A 22,394-nucleotide genomic window follows, 5' to 3' on the forward strand; every position below is an offset into this window, starting at 1 on the left:
GCTCTGAATAAAAGCCCAATATTTACTCCAGGATGAAGAGCAATTTTATAGATTTTTTTTAAATTAAGCATTCAGTTGGATATATACGGAAAAGTATTAGGGCCAGGCAGGAGAAAAATAAAAATAATATTTTAGAGGAGGAAGATTTTTTTTTCATTATGCACTTGAGAAAAAAGTGAAAATGTCAAGAAAAAATTGAAAATGTCGAGATTAATGTTGAAGCAGAATTTCGAGAAAAAAGTCGAAATGTCGAGAAAAAAAAACTCTAAAAGTCGAGATTAATGTTGAAATACAATTTCGAGAAAAAAGTCGAAATGTCGAGAAAAAAGTCGAAATTTCGACTTTATTCACAAAATTTCGACTTTTTTCTCAAAACTGTATTTCAACATTAATCTCAACATTCCGACTTTTTTCTCGACATTTCGTCTTTTTTCTCGAAGTGCACAAAAAAAAATCTTCCACTCTCAAATTTTTTTTCTCTTGCCTGGTCCTAATACTCTTCCGTAGAGATAACTCTGTTCCTGAAGAGGAAAGATTATGTAGTGTTTGTGATTTAAATGTTGTTGAGGATGAACTTAATTTTTTGTTTTATTGTCCATTACATGATGAAGCCAGGCAGCTTTTATTTCAGAAAAACCAAGATTGTAAACCTGAGTTGTTTTGGACTGAGGATGAAGTTGGAATGGTTTTTCAGAGGAGGTTTTCGCTACCTTTTAGCTTTTAGCTACCTTTATAAAGAGAGCCTGGAAACAGAGAAAGGACAAATGATATGGAAACTGAGAAAGGATCTGTAATTTGATCTGTAATGTATAAGTGGAATTTATAATTTTGTGTTTTTGTTTGTACGCAGCTGATGTTTGTTTGCTGGCGTAGTCTATCTGTGTCTTGTAAGCCCTTATAAGCTTGGCACCTTAGAGGTGTATGACACATTAATAAATAACAATTAATTAATTAATTCATTCATTCAGTTGGATATCTAAAGTTTCAATGCTGGATTGAAATTCTTTTAGATCTGAAGATGCACAATAAACCTCCCATTCAGCTCAGACTGATCCACTTAAGCCAACTAAACCATTACCGTATTGGCCCGAATATAAGACGACCCTGATTATAAGACGACCCCCTATTTTTCAAGACTCAAGTTTCAAAAAAGACTTTTTGAACACCAAATTCAATTTTTATACAGAAAATAATTACGGTACATCTGAAAAAAATTATTATAACAATATATTCGAGAGAAAAAGCATGTTATTTTGCCTCATTCAAATCATCATCTTGAAGTTTGCATCATATCTTCTCCTCAGCTGCCGGTTAACCCGCTGATCTTCCACCCACTTTTCTCCAGATTGTCGCTACGTTTCTCCATCTTCTGTTATCTCTTCTTATTTTTTTCCATTTTCTTTCTTACCGCTATTTTTTCTTTTTCTTTGTGCTACCGCTATTTTTATTTTTCTTCTTCGTGACAGGGGTTCGCTTTAAAGATATCTGGCGCCATCTAGCGTTGTGAATGGGTGTAACGTCTAGACCCCGAATGTAAGACGACCCCCACTTTTTCAGTCTGATTTCAATGCAAAAAACACAGTCTTATATTCGGGCCAATGCGGTAATTGTGGTTAAATCTAGTTTCCATTTGCTCTTAAATCCGGTCTGGAGCGTCTCACCTGTGTGTGGCGCTCAGGCTGAGCCCTCCCATCTTGCTGGGCAGGGCTCGGTCGCCGTTGCTGCCGTTGTGGGTGTAAAGCCCGGCTGGGTTGTTGTTTTGGGTGTAAAGCCCGGCCGGGTTGTTGTTTTGGGTGTAAAGCCCGGCCGGGTTGTTGTACTGGGCGTGCCCGGGCCCGGTCCCGTTGCCGTGCACGTAGCTGTGGCCGTTGTTGGGTCTGGAGTGCCCGTTGTTCAGGTACGTGGGCTGAGGAGCCGGAGGGGGCGGGAGCTGCGGCTCCGGGGTGTACGAAGGCTTACGACTGTAACCGCCGTACCCGCTGGTGATGGGCCGGAAGTTCTGGAAACAGAGAAAGAAAAGAAGGTTAACAAGATAAATCAGTAAAAAAAAAAAAAACTGACTACATTTACATGCAGTCAAAATTCGGGTTATTGCTAATATTTCGGTTACTGAAACATTCGGAATATACCATTTACATGGTAATTAATCATTTGGGATATTTGGATCAAACCAGCGACGCATGGAGAATATCATGACGGAATTGGATGCCCAGACTTCCTTCACCCCAGACACTTCCTCCAGCTCCTGGCCAGGCCAGCCGAGAGACATAGTCTCTCCAGCGTGTCCTGGGTCTTCCCCGGGGTCTCCTCCCGGTGGGACATGCCTGGAACTCCTCCCTAGGGAGGAGGGACATGCCTGGAACACCTCCCTAGGGAGGATCCGGTACAGATGTCCTAGCCACCTCAGCTGACTCCTCTCAATGTGAAGGAGCAGCGGCTCGACTCCGAGCTCCTCCCGGGTGACCGAACTCCTCACCCTATCTCTAAAGGAGCGTCCAGCCACCCTGCGGAGGAAACTCATCTCGGCCGCTTGTATCCGCGATCTTGTCCTTTCGGTCACTACCCAAAGTTCATGACCATAGGTGAGGGTAGGGGCGTAGATTGACCGGTAAATCGAGAGCTTCGCCTTTCGACTCAGCTCCTTCACCACGACGGTCCGGTACATCGACCGCATAACTGTGGACGCTGCACCGATCCGTTCCATCCGAATATGAGCAAATTTGGGTTATTCAAAAGGGGTTATTGGTGTTTACATGGCAGTGCAAAACCGGGTTATTGCTAATATTCGGGTTTTAAAAGGGTTATTGATGCATGGAAACGCAGTGACTGAAAGCAACCACAAAGTATCCTCACAAGCAACATGAGTGAGTGTTCACACCGGCGGGGCTAATTTCTGCACATACAGTGAAGAAAAGAAAAGGCAGCTTGCGCTGGAATCGCAGCAGATGTTTCTGTCAAAACAAATTAACTTGTGAAGTAAATATTGAATTTCCTCGCTAGCTACATCGTCTCTGACCTGAGAAGTATGCGGATGCTGGCAGAGGGAAGATACTTCAAAAAAGGACCAACATTTCTTTTTGACATGCTTTAGGAGAGGAGATTCCTGCCATATAACTGACAGATCTGGTGGACTAATGCGGGGCAGATGCTTCACACACCTACGTTATTCCAGCGGGCACTTAGCGAGCGTGTTTATGCTGAGGTCAGTGCCCTCGTCCTGCGTTTGCACAAACACTGAGGTGACATCATTGTCCTCGGAGATAACCCTGGCTGCCAGCTCGGCTCGTCTGCCCCGGAGCACTCGGAGCACGGACCGGGACAGATACGGGTTTATTGCAACGCTTGCGCTTATGTCACCACTTCTGATAGCGCTGGAGAGCTTTGAATTTCAAAAGATAGCTGGCGGTTTTGAATGACTGAACAGGGTAGCACATTATCCCAGCTACAGGCCGTAAAACATTTCAACGGAGATGGAGGAACTTGTTTATAATAGGCCTGTGTTGAAAAAAAAAAAAAATCGATTTCCCAATTCTAAAATCGATTCATATTAATTCCTAAAAATCGATTCATATGTCTAAAGATCGTTTTTTTTTTTTTTCATCATTACATTACAACTTTTGGTTATTTTTTTGTTTATCCCCAAAAAAGGAATGTTTTGTTGGACACGAGAATAACTGGTGCCATGTGTTTGCCTTTAAATATGTTTAAAGGTATGAAAACATTAAAGTGTTAGGTTATAATTGCATAAATTGTCTATATTTCATTACTTTATAAACTGTCTTGGGGTTACATTTGCAAAAAATGCTAAAAACCAAATGCTTGAAAATTAAAAACCAAAATAGACTGAAAATGGAACAAATAAAAACGGAATGTGGGAAAAAATAAAACCTATTTCATCCGTCTCTGTTTCCTCCCTGGATCCGTTTGATAATTCTGACCCACGATGTTTCTGAAAGCAGTTCTATCAGCATTCTGGGAGGTGATTGGTCCTTACAGCATCATTAGCTGCCAATAATTGCTGTTGAATCTCAATATAATACTAGTAGTAATATTTTGCATAACTACAGTCAGGGCCACCGCAAGGGGTGTGCGAGCCGTGCGACCGCACGGGGCCTCGCGCCCCAAGGGGCCTCGCGCTATGGGCCGTTGTGTGTTTTTTTTTTTTTTTTTTTTTCCCAAATTTATTTATTTTTTTTTCGTTTTTGTTTTTCGTTTTTTCCCTTATAAATATCAGACACGTTCCATTACAGACCTAAATGTGTACTAGTCTGTGCATATCAATAAATATATGTGCAATGATGCGCTTGTCTGTTGTTCAATGCAACTGATCAGACCAAGCGCAGACACAAGCTGCTCTGATCCAGACGGTGGAGTTGGAACAAACTGTCACACAATGTCGAGAGAACGAGAACAGATTCAGGAAATTTCCATCAGGGGATGAAAAAAGAAAAAAACTAAAGAAAATGGAAGAGTTTAATGCCTCTCTGAAAGGCTTGTTTGATAAATTTGTTACAAAAATCACTGATCCGACCGGGTCTCAAGCAGCCGTGGTCGTTGTGTCGAGGCAAGAGATGATGATGAGGCAGGGGAAGGTATCCAGTATTTTGCTAATTGGAGAGTTAAAATTGCACATATAGACACTCAATCCGACCCGAAAAACCCAATCGCTACGCTCACGCGCGAGGGCCCCCCCCCGCCATTTCGCACAGGGTCTCGCAAATCTCCCAGGCGGCTCCGACTACAGTCATATAATTCAGGCAACAGCTCAAAAAAAGTTTTAATAACACTAACCCAAATCAATATCGGAATCGAATCAAATCTTGATAATCGATTCTGAATCTTAAGAATCGGAATCGATTCTTGACAATTGAATCGATCCCCAGCCCTAGTTTATAAGTTTAGCTGTACAGCCGTACGAGCAAGATGGGAAGCAGATTGTTGAGGTGGCGGCCCGCTGGTCTGACTGTGTGTCCGTGCACGTGTGTGTGAATGTGTGTTTTGGGATAGTTTCAATCCCGTTAGCCACAGGTGGTGGAGGTTCACTGCCTCTCCGGGCCGGACCCCTGTCTTTTCAGCAGATGGATCTGCTACATGTCATCCTGTACTGGGCCTTCGTCTGGACCACACACGTGCAAACTCAAAGACATTCACAAACGCCTTCTGCAATCAGGACTTCTCAATGTGTCTCTTCTCCTCTTCTCCTCTGTCCTAGCCTTGTGTCCCGCACTCATAACTGATGACTTTCAAGAAATTTAACACCACCTAGTCTTCAGAAAACATATGGCCGTAAAAACAGATGAACACATGCAATATCAGCCAACAGACACATATGGTTAAGGCCCAAGAAGCTGGGAGTCAGCATTTACTGTAGAGCAACTTTACCAAAAAAGAAAGAAAAAAGAAAAGCTGCACCATGTTTAGGCAGGAATAGGAAACACCCACGTCCCTGCAGCACCACGTAAACCAGACACGCCAAAGCCTGATTCCCACAACAGACAAACAGGCTCAACCAGATCCTTCTTGTTATCTTTAGCCTTCTTTGCACAGACGATGGGACTTTCAAGGTTTAACACACCCTTTAAGTCTTTTATACAATAATTGCTTTTTTTTTTTTTCAAGTGAGGTGAGTGATTATTCTAAAAGTAAAATGAAATACAATTTAAAATGTGTACAGATGATAATGTTTATGGAGGTCAGGTGAAACTGGCCCTGCTAGTTGGGGGGGGGGGGGGGGGCTTTTATGTTTTTTTAAAAGCTAGAGCTCCCCACATGTCTTTGTCACCAATATTCATCTATCATATTTTAACCAGTTCTTATCTCCAGATAAGAACTGATAACAATCAGAACAACTGACACCACCAGACAAGCCTACTCACGTCTGTGCTCAGAATAATAGAAGCAAGTATTGGGAAATCCACGATAAGGGATTATGTTACATGCGCCTGCTATGGCCTGATGGAAAGACACCACGTTTATCATTCTGATCGGTACAAAACAAGGCAAAAAGAAAAGTATCCAAAAGAATAATAGATCTGGTTATCTCCGATTCAGAATGTTCTGTTATAAATTAACTTGTGTTAAGCCGAGGACACACCAACCCGACGTCGCCCACTGTCGGCCGACTGCTGTGTCGCCTCGCGTCGCCTGTGTCGGGCTGGATCGGGCTCAAAAACAAGCACTAGACACATCGCAAAGACGACACCCAACGGCAACTAGCACGTACGTTCTGCGCATGCGTGAGAGGTAATTCCCCTCCATACCAGCAGGCAGCGGTAGTCTGTATTCACTCAAAAACAAGGGAAAACCGGAAGCTCTGGGAAGCCGTAAACAAAACAAATAGGCTTCATATTCACACCACATTTCCACACCACTCTGGCTACCACAATGCGTAAGAATAAAGAATCGGCACTGGCGTTATCAGCCCTTGGCCTTCAGCTTGTGGAAGAAGAAAAGAGATTTGCTTTCTTAGCTTTGCTTTCGTCACTTCCGTTTCTCTTCTCGTGCACTGACGCTCATCGATGGCCCGACGGCCGACAGTCGGCTTGGTGTGTCAGGGCCTTTAGACAACAACGTTTTGGGGCTGTACTTGTGCTGTGTGTATTTGAGACTTTAGAGAATCATCAAAAAAACTGCCAAAACAGATCAGTGTAGGTGCAAATCAAAGAGAGCTCCTACCAAATAAAAGGCACCAAAATGTTCACAGGTAATGCCTGAATTCAAAGGATCTGTGTTGCAAAAGATATCCGTACTACTTTGATAGGAATGAAGAAAGCAAACAGCAACCAGGGGCTGCAGATCAGCAGCTGTGAGCGCCTCTAAAAGGCAGAGGTCTTGGCAGGTTGCTGGTGTGGACTGTTCAGCAGCGTGTTTACACAAAGAAGAAAATACATTGTTAATGACGGTAGAGAATCACTTGCTGCTGTTCATCAATCTAGGAATGGTTATGGGGCCATTTGCAAACCATTTAGCATCAGTCGTCCTGCGATACGATTGTACGATGAGAGATCATTCACAAATAGAAAAACACTCGAAACGACTTCAAGTGGAAGAAGTTTACCCCAAGGTCAGACGGAGGAAGAAAAAAAGAGAAAAACAAAAGCAACATATGAGTTGTTTGGAAGGGTTTCTGAGATAAAACCTCTTCTCTTGGGGAAAAAAAAAAAAGCAAACATATGCTTCTTTTCAAAACTGAATAAACCTTAAGTCATCTTGATCAATGCCTTTTGGATTGATGAGACAAATTCTTGGCGTCCTTCTACATTCAGCTATGTACAGTTCTTAGTTTTGCTTAGTCATAGGGCCAATCCCAATACACCCCCTACTTTCTACCACTACCCCTAAAACTCAAGCCACACATTTTAGGGCACTTGAAATCTTCTCAGGGCCCAGTCCCAATACTCCCAGTCTCCCACTACCCCTACTTTTCAGCACCACCCATAAATTTTGCTTGCTACGTCACTGCGTGGTTTACGTTCGGGTACGTAAGCGACTGCGTAGTTACGTTTGCACATACGTCACACCATGTCAGGAAGTCCAGAGCTAGAAGCTGTTTTAATTTCAGCTGTAGCGCTGTTAATATGCCACTTTAAGTTTTAATATTTTTTCAGGCGTAAAAGTAACCGTTAAGATCCCCAACCTGGGCTCAGTTTATCCCAGGTTAAGAAATCCAATGTTTTCGGGATGAGAAGAGCCGCCGGTGATTTATCGTTCCGCGTTAAATCGCCGCGTAACCTACGCCGTAGGCTCTGCGCTGGTGTAACGCGGAACCATAAATCAGCCTTTATTCTGGCGAGGTTTGAAAAAGACTTTGCAACAACGGGCAAGCGAGTGATTATGTACATTCACTGAGTGAATATTATGAAAGTAAAATATATATTTCTCGCTAGAAATGTAATCAAACCGCATTTTTATGCAGAAACTAACTCAAAATATTGATTTTATTCACTAAATGTGAATATGTCCACCATGTTTTTTTTTTTATTCAGTCCGCAAATGACGACGAAAAGCATTCTGGGAAATTTTTCTGGCCCTAGATCAGCTAGGGTGCATGTGAAATCCCTCACTCTGAAGGGCTAGATTGATGCCCCCTAACACTCGTTTAAGCCACTACCCATAAGTGAAAAGAGGAATTGGGACACCACTACCCTCACGGGAATGCGCAAAATTTAGGGGGTAGGGCTGAAAAGTAAGACTAGGGGGGGGGATTGGAACTGGGGCATAATCTGCTAATGATCTTGGGGAACAAATGTGGGGTTCAGCACATCATCTTGATAAAAATACTACTCATCAACTTCTCCATCACCCCCATCCCAAATCAGCGCTACTATGTATTACGTAAGAGCCTTTTTGTGTACGTTTGTGACGTCAGAATCTCCCAATTTTCCCTCTCAGTCTCACAAACACCTGTATGAGCTGGTGTGACTCCATCTGTTTCAAATTAACTAAACCCCCCTCTCAAATCATTCTCTTTTTCTTCTCCTCCCTGCCTGGCTGTGCATGTCTGCTCGACGGATATTTGACGATTGGTAGATTTATAAGGCTGCACATCTGGTGGCTGACTTTTAAAAATGCCAGGTTGGTAACATTTGGGACCTGGAAGTTGTTAGAAATGGATGGTACAGCGGCTCAGATTCGTTAAATTACACAAAATCAGCTTTTAGCAAAACGTCCTTGTTAAAAAGACTTCTATTTTACAACTGGACTTTGTAGGTTTAATGGGGATTTTGTTTTAAAAGGTGACAGTCACTTTATTCTTTAATCCCTTTTTAAGCCAATTCATCTGGTCATTTTACTCTCATCTCATAATAAAGTCAAAACATTTGAAAAATAGAAGCGGCTTCAATCAGAAACTGAACAAGACTGTTGAAACACACCACATGTGAAGCAATCCATTTCTCCGGCTTGAGAATTTTCATTTTCTCCTACATCATGAATGCATTCCTGCTGGCTCAGAGACAGAGAAACTGAAAAAAGGACATCCAAAGATCGGGGGGAAAAGAGTGGAATCCAGTATGAGAACAAACAGTCGCCTGCTCATAAATCCAGGCAGCCGTCTGATTTCACCAACCTGTTTTCACAGTGGTAACCAGGCATGGCGCGAGCTTCAAGAAAACTGGCAGGTTATAAGAGCAGGCAGTCACGGAGTGAGCCGTGACGAGACACAGTCAAAGAAAAGGAAAGGGAATTTGTTATTGCATGCATTTGTAGGTTGTTTTTTTTGTTTTAATTAACTTATACACCATGTACAGTAATGTGTGACTGAAATGGTTTGAGCCAAGATACACTGCGGTCTTCCATTCATCGACTTGACTAAAAGTTACTGTGATTAACTAGAGCTTGAGGGGGAGACATTTGGCCACCGAGTGGTGGACAGATGAGGGCAGAAAGGGATGGGGGGTGGGGAAAAGGTGGAGAGTTTTAATTGAAATCATATGTCTGGACTGAGACCTCAGCCTGCTTGTTTCACCAGAGACTCGTATACACAACTTCAACACAAAAAAGTCATAATGCACACATTTACACACACCACTTCCGTCTCTGCGGCCTCCTGCATGGTTTAATCCCTCTGGACATTCGAAATTAAGCTTTTCACATGGCGATCTGCACCACTAACCAAACACAAACCAGCCCCCTTTACGGTTGCGTGGGTCCGGCCCGGAGTGTCTCGTTTGGGAGGAGATGCAGAGGCGCGAGAGACGAGACAACAGAGAGCGGTAGTTAACTACTGCTGCTGCGGGGAAATGGAACAAAACAGTGGAATGCTGTGCTCCAATTTACCAAAATGTGATATACTTTGCCAGTTTCCAGTTTGAAATTATTCGTGTAACAAAATCTTCCTACCACGGGGATTTTTATGAAGCACCACTTGAGCTGGAATCAAATTAGCAATGCTTAAAAAAAAAAAAGTCTCCAGCACAGACTTGCATTGGTCCAAGGCCGTTCCAGATCCAAAATTACAAAAGTATGTATTTACAGAAAAATATATCTTTTCACTTTTCATTTTATTTCACCTTTATTTAACCAGATAAAAAAGACCCATTGAGGTCAAGACCTCTTTCACAAGGGTGACCTGGCCAAGGAAGGCAGCAGCACACGTCCACACACAAATAACAGCAATCTTGTAATAAACATTAAAATGAGAGTGCAAACTGTTTAGCAAATAAAGTGCAATAGTGGTGACTTCAATAACATGCAAAAAAACAACAACCTCAGAAATAATTTAAAATTTAAGAACAAGGGCACATGTAGTTTAAAAAACACAGGCACTGCCGAAAGGATTTTCGTTGTCGGTTTTTAAGAAGTGAGCGAAAAGCTTCAAATGAAACAAGTTCAGGCATTTAATGTAATATTACATGTCATTCTGAAAAACCACAATGCATCATTGCTCCAATCTTAAAATCTTGACTTTATTCTTAATAAATACAAATGTTCTATTAAATGGTTCAATAAAAAAGAAATAAAGACTGAGCGTGACAGGAGTTGAAGAGCATCATCTTTTAACCAGCTATTACAATGGATGGTGGAGGAGTTGAAAGACAAAATAAAAAACACACGAAGGATGGAAATCTGTGAATGTTGTGTATCTGTGAGCCTGGGAAGGTGCAGACTCTGGGCCGTCAGTAACAGACTGATCTCTGAGACTCAACATCCTGCTGACAGCCAAGCAGAGCAGGAAAAGCTCCATTTAGAAAACCCCTATGTCTGATTTGGACATTTCTGGGAATTAGAGGCAAATTACTGAACACAAACAACCAAATAAGAGGGGTCACAGGTCAGAGATCTAAAAAGGCCTGCATTGTGAATAATGGCAGAACTGCAGAACCCTCCAGGCTTTGCTGCTCTGCTGAACTTGGACTTAATCCTGTTCATTACACAATAGTATCAGGCTCTCTGAGCCTTTTTCCCCCTTTCATAAATATACATATTTTACAACTTTGAACTTTATTTAGCATTTTTTAGAAGCCAACTGCTTAATAATGACTTATACTGGAAAGCAATCATCTTGTTCCATTCATAAAACAAAATGTGTGTCATGCACACACTTTTAAAGACAAAAGTAAAATGCGGTTCCAAGCAGAGAGAATTATGGTGTAAAAGTCATGCGAGGACTGTCTGTCAGCTCCTGTTAATGTTAGTTTGAAGAACTCTGTTTCTGTTTCAGCTGCCAGGTCCAGGTCCAGGTCCAGGGCCGAGGCTGAAACTCGGGGTGAGGTGAGATCCAGAGCTCGCAGCTTCCGCATTGTGACGGCTCATTCTTTCCACAGGACCACGGTGCTCAGCCACAATAGCTATCACTATAATAATGGGCTCGCTGCCACCAAAGGCATTCTGACAGTCTGTGCCAAAGAAAATGCTGTTTGACTGACTGCAGCCATTTCCGCCCACTTGAATCTGCCACTGACTGAGTAATTCAAGTGTAGGGGTTTTCTATATTACCATTAAGTGATGGTATTCCTTTACTGCTGCAAGGAAATGATCCAAAAGAGAAGCTGACGACCCAGTGGTAATATTGTAGACGCAAAGGCAAAATAACTATTCGCAAAAACGAGAGGTATGTTCTATTGAAATCTTTCGTGCGCAAAAGGGAGCTGTAGGTTTCAGCCTGCCAGTGCATTAAGCAGCCACTGCACTGCACTTCCCAGAAAAAAACCAAACTTGGCTTTATAAGTTGTACTACAAGTTGGCCATTGCATCATATTGTTGCTTCAGCTGGATTTATTCTTAAATCAAGAAAAAAAAAAAAAAAACACCACACACACCACAAAAAGACTCTGAAGTAGGAATAACTAAGGAGATTTAATATTGAGAACATTTGAATCAAGAGAAAGGAAAATAAAATTTACATTGGAGTAGAAAAGGGTATGATTTTATTAAATTTTTTCTAATGCCGCCTTAAAAATAAAAACTCAAACATATCATTTGCCATTTATGAAGAAGCTAAGCAGCTTAAAGAGCCCAGAAGATGCTCATTTACAAGCCATCTATTTCACTTCTGGAGTTTACCAGAATATGTTTACAGAGCCGTTATGATCAAGAAGCATTAAAATGTGTAAGAGAACAAACATTTTCCTACGGAAGAGTATTGGGGTCAGGCAGGAGAAAAATTAAAATAATATTTTAGAGGAAGATTTTTTTTTCATTATGCACTTTGAGAAAAAAGTTGAAATGTCGAGAGAAAAGTCGAAAAGTCGAGATTAGTGTTGAAGCTGAATTTTGAGAAAAAAGTCGAAATGTCGAGAAAAAAGTCGAAATGTCGAGAAAAAAGTCGAAATTTTAAGAAAAAAGTCGAAAAGTCGAGATTAATGTTGAAATACAATTTTGAGAAAAAAGTCGAAATGTCAAGAAAAAAGGCGAAATTTCGACTTTTTTCTCAACATTTCATCTTATTTCTCGAAGTGCACAATAAAAAAAAAATCTTCCACTCAAATTTTTTTTTCTCTTGCCTGGCCCTAATACTCCTCCGTATTTTCCTCATACTGAACACTGCTAGAACACCTCTGGTCACCTCCGGCCTTCAGAGCTTAGTTGATTTAACAATGCAGATTTTCCTAGTGTTCCTGCGTGTAGTTTGTTTTGCCCGATATGAACCCATTATTGGCACCGGGGTACAGATCAGTGCGACTGGACCCTCTGGTGAATTCTGGTGCAGATCTCAAAGGCAAGGCAAGTTTATTTGTATAGCACATTTCATGGAGATGATAATTCAAAGTGCTTTACATAACCAAACAGAACTAGTGGCCTTGAATCACTGGACTTTATCGTGATATGACATATCTTCAGCTGACGAACACGCCACTTTACTTTACAATTAATCCTGTCAGCCCCTGACACTCGTTGACATGACTCCTCAACTGTAGCTGCTTTCTTTTTCCTAGTAAAAGTATCTGGCAAGAGTGATGAATAAAATATTAATAAATCACTAGAAGGACGATGCATCTGCATAGGTTTACTATGTCATATAACAAGCACAACACTGTATAATCCACATTATCTACGTTTTGGATTCTAGCAGCAAACATATCCAACCACTAAACAGAGAGGATGTTCTTGCATGGTTTGAAGTGATGCATTTCAATATGATTTAAATTTTTTTCTGCATGAAAAGAAACCCATGGAGGAGTCGATTGGTTCAGGTTGACGAACTCAAACGATTTGGACCAATTCAAACAAACTAACGTGTAAGAATTCGCTCCTGAGGTGAACTTAATTTGTCACAGGACAGATTCATGGAGATGTAGATAAGAGAAAAAAAGACCGACTTCAAAAATCATCCATTAAAAGGGAGTTGAGGATTGTTGTAGAGCAGTACTCCTTTTAGTGTGCAAGCTGTCCAACTCTCTGATGTTCAGGGGAAAAACGCCCAAAACCCTACACTCCCTTTCAGCCAAAATGGTTGTCAGAGCTACAAAGTTAGTTATGACACCTTATCATTACCTCATCCCTGCTGCCTCTCTAACACAATTATTTCTATTTCAGGAAGTTGTGTACGACATCCGGTAAACTGGACTGTCTTGCCAAGAAGTTAACACAGTTCCGTAGACATGCATCACCCCGTCCCTCTGAATCCCCCCCCCCTCCCGACAACACAACTGTAACAGTCGCCACAGAAACAGCCATATCAATAGTTGGTGTACAGCCAAAAATATGTAATTTCCTTTTTCACTTTTATGAGAATCTCCCATGTTCCCAAGGTGAAAGGAAACACCTCATAACTTCCATGTGTCACTTCCTGTTCAGTAGCCGATTCCCTCAAGTGGGGCTGGAATTTCCAGCATCGTCATTTGGTTAAAGAGTTCACAAATAAAAAAAAAAGGAGACTTGTCAAATACACAATGCCTTCAAGGAGGCCTCGGTGGATCTGGAGTTTCTTTTGCTGGTATTTCTGGAAGAAAATGGGCTTCAGTAATCACCCTAATAAGACAGGTATGCCACTTTGGCATGAATTACAATGTTAAAGGCCAGATCATTATGCTGTTGTTTTTAAATGAGCGATGCATCAATTCAAGTCGCAGAAATCGCTGGTTCATCAAGTGGGTAAAGTAAATTTCTACCTATGTTGTTCAAAGTAGTTCCTCATTGGACAAACTGAGGGGTAAATGCATCACATCGCATTTGGGTCAGTTGATGTGAGGAATGGTCGGTGCTGTTGCGCACATATTGTTTCCACTAGGAACAATCAGCATTGTCATCTGCATCTGCTTGTAGCAGGAAATAAAGATCTCTGGTGTTTTTCTGTGACCCCAGGGGGCAGATGTTTCCTTCATTCATGCAAAGAAGGATCCACCTGAGCGTGATACTAAAGTGGCCCTGATTTGGTGGTTTCCAGCTGCCCAGGTCCATTTTGTCAAACGAGACACCAGAGAGTAGTTAGGCTTAAATTAAGGAGAAAGGAAAGGCTGGATAAGATGTTAGAGAGATAAAGTCCAGGGCTGAGGGGGATTCAAGGAGAAGTATTACCCCCAAGCAGAGCCCCTTTCACCATGCTCAACTATATTTATAAAAGATATATAAAGAGTTCTTTGCACTTCTTCCTCACCAACATTCTCCAAAAACTGTCTGCACCCCTATCTAGAATTATGAGTCACATTATTATTATTATTATTATTATTATTATTATGTCCATAAATAAAAAAAATATACATATACTGACCACTCAGAGCTTACATTCCCCTGGTCATGGATGAGGTGTCAGGTGCGATGTTTGTGACGGATAGATGCTTGTGTTTTTAGTGCTACAATTCAATTAAATTTTATTTATATAGTGTCTAATACAACAGATGTTGTCTCTAGACGCTTTCCAAAGACCCAGAACATAAACATAACCCCCCCCGAGCAATTACTACATAAACAATGGCAAAACTCCCCTAGTGGGAGAAAAACCTTAAGCCAAACAGTGGCAACAAAAACTCCCCTTTAGGAGGGAAGAAACCTGGACCAGGACCTGGATCATGAGGGGGGACCCTCCTGCCGAGGGCCAGACTGGGGGAGTCGGGGACGTAAACAGCAGAGCAGGCAGGTGGAAGCAGCAATGGGATTACCGGGGTTGGGGGCCGCAGGCAGGTGGAAGCGGCAGCGGGATGACCGGGGTTGGGGGCCGCAGGCAGATGGAAGCAGCAACAGGGTGTGACCGGGGGTGTGGACCGCAGGCAGGTGGAAGCAGCAGCGGGATGACTAGGGCTGGGGACTGCAGGCATGTGGAAGCAGCAACGGGATGACCGGGGGTGGGGTCCGCAGGCAGGTGGAAGCAGCAACGGGATGACCGGGGGTGGGGACCGCAGGCCAGCATGCAGCTCCTGAAGGTCCGGCCCAATCAGCAAGCCCCAGGTTAGGTTCAGGGTCGGGAAAAGGTTGAGAAGGGGCAGGACCAGGGAGAGGAGTCTTGACGGACAAATCTCTCCCCCGCCTGACCGGGCCGCTACAAGGGTGCTGATGTCCGTTTCCATTTCCTAAATAGTGCTGGATGGCAAAATAATCTGAAACTGAGTCTGGGTTCACCAGTGCCTCGTTTGCTAATCAAAATCTTTTTATCTTCATTTGCCTGGAAATATTTATTAGCAGCCAAATCACCTTCAGAGAGCGAGCTCAGCATCACCACGGTTGAAATATTCCACATCCTCAAGGTTCCAACATTCATGATTCATGTGGCGAGCACGCAAACATCCTTGAAATGAGACTTAATTGTGTCCGTGAGATTTGTCTCCTCATGAAACAAATCAGTCAGCTGGGGCTCCATAGTTGGAGACAGCGGTACTTTTAGTTTTCTTTTACTCCCTACAGTTTCATGAAATGCACAAGTCTGTCCACACCTTTGTTTACGAAAGCCATCAATGGACTTTTGATAAAAATCAGTAAATGTGTTCTGAATTTGTGCATGTGCAAAACATATTCTGAAAGCCTGAGCTATGAAAACTCGGTGCACACCCTAGGGGGAGAGGAAGCCCTGGTTGGAAACCACTGAATAAAAGCATCGTTTGGGAACTTTTAACAGAGTCATATTTTCTTGTGTTGTAGAGAAAATTCAAACGCACAAAATACCAAACCCGCAGCAGCACTACGCGCCAATTTATTGACAGGCCACTTAAAAGTTTAAAGCCGCCTGGGAAGCTAAAACATCCCTGTAGTGAAATCATTTGCTATAAACCACAAGCAACCCATGAGAATTTGACCAGAATGTATTTTCCTACAATTTGGGACAATTTCTTAATCTTCAAAATGCCATCGCTGTCCTTACTGTAGTCTCTATCTCTCAAAGCTTCTAGTAGGATGTCACATTCTTATTAAAGCTGCAGACACACACACAGTCCAGACTCCGCAGCACAATACTTGACAAATGGAAGTCGCTCACATCCAAGATTCAATACGCTCATTGTCCGTTTCCGTCCCCCAGTCTTCATACTCAGGACCTATGTGAGCACATGCTTAAACAACACACTTCTCTCATTCTCTCTGGGCTCAGAAACGCACTCGTCTGCCAGAAATGGAAGGGTTGGAAAATATCATCTGCTAGAGTTCATCATGCCGTGAATATCCTGTTGGCAGTTCATACATTTAGAGAACAATCGCCACACTATTTCAACACCATTACAGTTAACAGAGGGATGCATTATCTCATCGAAGAGCAAGTGAGAGACAGTGTACATGCAACTCGCATACTGCATTTTGGACCCGTTTCTACAGGTTCTGTTTAGCGTATAAACAAGCCAGCCAAAGCCACCAAACTGTACTCTGCAGGTGTAACAACAGAAGTGACTTGGGACACACAGGAACTTAACACTTAGGGGTGATTTATGTACAGTTCATGACTGAGTTACATAAACCAGCCATCTTTGTCAGCGAATGAATGCAGACAGACTACAAAAGTCAGTTTCAAAGAACAGACAAGGGGATCTCTTTGTTTCTATCAGGATCAGGTGTCACATGTTTATTGTCGTTTCCACCAAGGCTTGACAAACTTTTAAAAGGAACTGAAAGTGAGATTGACAGAAGCTCTGATAAAGTCTCAGTCGAAGTAATCCGAGTAAAGCAGATTCTCTCACGAAACACCTGTGACTTGTGATTAGAGGAAATCCAGAACAAACAGTGGTTACCTGAGAGTCAGGCTCCATGTAAGGGCTTGTCTTGCCGTCTTCACTAAGCGTTGGCGACCACACTCTATCTCCGGATCCCGATCTGAAAGAATACACCCATGACAGAACAGAGAAAAAGAGTCAGATCAATTTTGTGTCACTTAACACCCGAGCAATGGAGCGTGCTGCCATTTTCTGTTGAGAGGGACGGATTTTTATTTGCTGACAGTTTTCCACAGAAGGCCCCAGTGTTGAGTGTAATTATTTCTAAGTGAATGACTGGAAAAAAGAAAAAAAACCTGTAGCTACTTTCCCTAATCCTTGTGGAATGACTAAGCTGGGAAAGATGATGATGATTTTAGCTTCCCATAATATCTCACCACTGCTTTCCAATGTTAGCTGTTAACACCCCCTCTGCGGGTCTGCGAGTCATAATGTGGTGGACAAGTTTTTGAATTTAATACGACAGGTTTTTACACTTAGAATGGGATAAAATAACTTGTCATACTCCTCTCTAAGACATTAAGTCATTATCACTTAGATTTAGAGTAATTTCCAACATTTGCATACACTTAACCCTTGTGCTTGTTCAGGTCAAGGAAGGAGGAAGGGAAGAATGGAGGAAAGAAGGAAGGAAGGAAGGAAGGAAGGAAGGAAGGAAGGAAGGAAGAATGAAAAGAAGGAAGGAAGGGAGAAAAGGAAGGAAGGAAAGGAGAAAAGAAGGAAGGAGAGAGCAGGAGGAAAGAAGGAAGGAAGGAAGGGAGAAAAGAGGAAGGAAGGAAGGATGAAAAGGAAGGAGGGAGAGGAAGGAAGGAAAGGAGGAAGGAAAGAAGGAAGGAAGGGAGAAAAGAGGAAGGGAAGAAGGAAGGAAAAAAGGAAGGAAGGAAGGAAGGAAGGATGAAAAGAAGGAAGGAAGGAAGGGAGAAAAGAGGAAGGAAGGAAGGATGAAAAGAAGGAAGGAAGGGAGAGGAAGGAAAGAAAGGAGGAAGGAAAGAAGGAAGGAAGGGAGAAAAGAAGGAAGGAGAGCAGGGGGAAAAAAGAAAGGAAGGAAGGAAGGAAGGGATAAAAGAGGAAGGGAAGAAGGAAGGGAAAAGGAAGGAAGGAAGGAAGGAAGGGAAAAGGAAGGAAGGAAGGAAGGAGAGAGCAGGAGGAAAGAAGGAAGGAAGGGAAAAAGGAAGGAAGGAAGGAAAGAAGGAAGGAAGGGAGAAAAGAGGAAGGGAAGAAGGAAGGAGAGAGCAGGAGGAAAGAAGGAAGGAAGGATGAAAAGAAGGAAGGAAGGGAGAGGAAGGAAGGAAGGAAGGATGAAAAGAAGGAAGGAAGGGAGAGGAAGGAAGGAAAGGAGGAAGGAAAGAAGGAAGGAAGGGAGAAAAGAGGAAGGGAAGAAGGAAGGAGAGCAGGGGGAAGGAAGGAAGGAAGGAAGGAAGGAAGGAAGGAAGGAAGGAAGGAAGGAAGGGAAAATTAGGTCATTTTGACCCAAAGACAGTACATGGGTTAATAAAAAAGTGAAATAAAAGCATAAATAAATGGTAAAACTAAAAGTGTGCTGCTGATGACACCATTCAAAAAGGAAGATTCCTTGGCTCATCCAGTTTTCGTTGCCATAGTAATGTCCATTGAGCACAAAAGCATTAAGCTGCCTAAAGGGCAACACCAGGACATCGGGCTGATGAAAAAGCCTGTACATGTACCTTCTCTTCATTATCCTGCCCTCCATCCATTGACAGACTTAAAAAGATTAAATGCAAGTGTGTGCAGGCATTTGTCAAGCGGGGCGGACGGCTGACGCGCAGCGAGATGAGCTCATGGGTCTGCAGCTGGCACGGCGTTGGTGAAGCTGAGGCAACGCTGCAGATATGAAAGACGGAGGTGTTGCTATCAAGGGCGCTCTTATGAGGCGCCGAGTGTCTGGCGGATGAGCTACAGGACTGCGTAGGCCGAAAGGCTCCCCTCCCTCCCGCCAATTTCTCAGCAATTCATGGACAGAAAAAGCCTGCGTGTTTTCGGATTGTTTGGTTGCAATGGTTACTGCACAAACAGCCTATTGAAAGGGAGTTGAAGTTCAGGCTGAAAGGGCCTATTTGAATTGACGTTTTTGAAGTGCAACGCAGAAACGTGGCATTTACTGCGCATCCGTAATCAGTGGAAAACTGAGAAAAACAGGCCAGTTTTGGGATTTACGGGATTACGTCGCTGTGCTGAGTAAACTGGATCTCAGGCTGAAGAGAGATGTTATTTATGCACCCGAAATCTTTAAAATACAACAAAAAAAAAAAAGAGACACTTGGAGCACGACTGCTTCACAGTTGGCTGTCGGGTTCACACGTTAGCCTTCAGTCTTCTACTCAAATACATAATCACAGACTTGACGCAGTTCATTTTTCTGCTGGGACTGGGAGCAGCTTCGGATTGCAAAACTAAAATTGTAAAAGTAGCACAAATACTTGCAACAGAAACAATCTGCTACACCCAAAGTTAGATTAGGGACAATGGCCGGTATTGTGGAGTTCTAAGGGCAAATCAGGCTGAGGTGAAAGCTGCAGCCAAGAATACCTTTTAAAAGTTACTGACATGTTAACCAGATCCCCCATCATCCTCAAGACTATTGGAAAATAGATGTTTTCTATAAAAACTGTGCTTTCGTTACAACAAAATCCACACTCATCTTTGATGTCGTCCTACCAGCTCCCCCTGTGTCAAACAAGATTAAACCCAAGCAAATGTATTTTGCTAACAACAGAAATTCTTCCACAGAATAGGTTATATATTTGGGATGAAAACAGATCAAAGAAAGGAAAAAGAACAAATCAGGAAAAAAAAAAAAGTTAATTGCAATGGTTTTTTTGGTTTTTCCCCCTGAACTACCGAGCTCCCTCTACCGGGTTTTATTTCCCCCGGTCTGGATTTTTGGAGCAGTGGATGAGTTTACTTTGGCTGCACAGTGTCGGTGCGTTGAGGAGGCGGATGAGACGGACAGCTGAAAACCGACTACCCTAAAATTAGGACGCGGATCATCGCGAAATCGTTTCAGGGTTCACTTGTAGTCTCGCTTCAGTTTCACTCAAAACCAACGTCTGAAAAAAGGCCTGCTCTCCGCTCTCAGCTCTCCCCTTGAGCTTGCACTATTCTGTGATGGAGGGGGTTGAATGTTTTGGTTTCCCCTGAGGAGTAAGACCAGATGACCAGCGTTAAAAAGGAACGTTAGGGAGGTCTCACCGGCTAAACCTCAGGGGGTCATGTGGAAAAAAACCAGGCCATGTGGGTGATGACTAGAGCCGTGAAAGGAGGAAACCCTTCCATCTTTCTGCAACAGAGCTTCTCATATGCCCCTGATTCATAACCACACAAAAAAAGAGACCTTGGGAGAGCGAGAAAGGAATGAGGAGATGAAGAGAGAAGAGGGCAGCGGTGCTTATGCTGCAGCAGCACCAGTGAGCCAGTTCCTTTACAAAGTGTCTTTTTTTGTTTTCTCCCCAGCTGGAGTCCTGTGCTCCTTTGGTCTCATGCCGTTTCATGCACAATTCCTCAGCTCTGACTCACGGGTCTAGGAGTCAAGGTCAGACGGCGGGGGCAAATCCTCCACCAAAGGGATCTACCCCCAGTTTCTTTTCCTGGTTTCTCCCAAAGCCTCAGCCCACGTTTCTTATTTTACTTTCGATCTCCAGATGATAATCAGATTTATATTTAATATGCGCTCATACTTCATGTATTATAAATCCCCTGAACCCTTGATCCCCCGATTTATCCCCCACAACTTGCATGACTAACTTTACCCTCATGTAACCCAAGGATATTAAAAAAAGTCTAAAATTTACTGATGAAGGCGTGCAGCTTGAACAAGCCAGAAAATGAACCATCAGATCATTTTCTGCCACTTTGATCCAACAGTTGTATTCTCCATGGTCAACGTAGGTACTGAAACTCAAGATGAAAACACATTTACTTTAATGAATCTCCGCTGAAACCTTATGCCTCCATCCAGACCAAATGGGGATGAATACAATTAAATTTGTGATGCTCCAGTTCTTCTGTGTGTAGCGGTTCAGAGGAATTCTCTTTATACGGAGGTCTGTGGACGAATCTGAATTACCAGGACATTGTTTTGCAAATCTGATGTTTAGTAAATGTCAGTTTTCATAATTCTGAGAAGCATAAATTAAATTCCATTGTGCCTGGCTGTGTAGACGCCAGACCCCAGGGATAAAAATACAGGAGATATGAGTTTTGGGCAATATGCTTATGTTTCATTTGGGATGAATTGAATGAGTAGAAGACACGAAATCTCAATGACACACAAAATGTGGACATCATGATTCATTTCCCTGCACGTATAACTTGCAGCTGGCGTGGCTGAAAGGCCATCCGACTGGAGAGTTCTCCATCAAGCTCTGGCAGAAAGAAGGGGGACAGCAAGGAGATGAAGGCACCACAGAAGGGATGGAAAAGATGAAACGGGGATATAATAAGACATTAGAGAGAGTTGGGATTAAGGTTTGGAGAGGGAGACGGCAGCAGGGCGCACCGAGTTCAGGGACAATGAGGTTGTGGAGAATAAGGAGCATGAAAGAGTGAGGAGAGGCCTTTCCACAGCTGGATTTACAAACTCTACACGGGTCTGAGAATAGCAGACATCCATTCCAATATAGTCCTTGCGTGTCTGACTGTTTGCTCCAAAGCGACAAACTTGGACAGCATATGCATAGTCCTGGAGTTAACCATTTCTCCTCAGCGAGACGCTGCAGATCCACACGGACACAAATACCAACAACTAAAAGTAAAGGTGAAACACCTGCATCAGACCATGTGTCACTTTATCTTCATGTTTTGTTGTGGACATTAGTAGGTTAACACTTCTGACTGTTTAAATCAATAACTCAAAAAGCTCAACGCGCACCAGACGTAACAAATTCCGAACTGCACCATCCATCAATTTCCACTTATCCAGCGGGAAGCAGCCTCTCCCCAGCCGCCTCCCCCGGCTCTTCCAGGAAGAGACGCCAGCATTCTTGGTCCAGCTGAAAAATTACATCTCTCCGGGTGTGTCCTAATGTTGACCTGGGTCCTCCTGCCTGGACATGGCTGGAGAACTTCCCCAAGGAGGCTTAGCGGATGTCCAGGCCACCTTACAGCAGAGAGGGTGGCATGCCTGACTCATCCTATGAGCTGTGCTATTTCTGCCATACTAAGGGCCAATCCCAATGTTCACCCTACTTTCTACCACTAGCCCTCACCCACTACCACTTCACCCTCAAAATGAAGCCACAAGGGGTAGGGCTTTGTAATCTTCCCTTGGGATTGGGACACCACTTGCTACGTCACTACGTGGTTTAC

The 22,394-nt window shown here is 43.0% G+C and overlaps 1 protein-coding gene across 1 annotated transcript in view; it reads right to left on the reverse strand.

The window, feature by feature from the left end:
* The window catches only part of pdlim4 (PDZ and LIM domain 4), a 64,648-nt gene that overhangs the window by 20,384 nt on the left and 21,870 nt on the right, over positions 1–22,394 (reverse strand). The window contains exons 3-4 of the mRNA XM_061739405.1: positions 17,088–17,169; positions 1,662–1,999 (exon numbers count right to left, since the gene is read on the reverse strand). Of these exons, the coding sequence (XP_061595389.1) occupies positions 1,662–1,999; positions 17,088–17,169 (420 nt within the window). The remainder of the gene's footprint in view (positions 1–1,661; positions 2,000–17,087; positions 17,170–22,394) is intronic.

Source organism: Cololabis saira, chromosome 14 (genome assembly GCF_033807715.1).
Source record: "Cololabis saira isolate AMF1-May2022 chromosome 14, fColSai1.1, whole genome shotgun sequence".
Classification (NCBI taxonomy): Eukaryota; Metazoa; Chordata; class Actinopteri; order Beloniformes; family Belonidae; genus Cololabis; species Cololabis saira.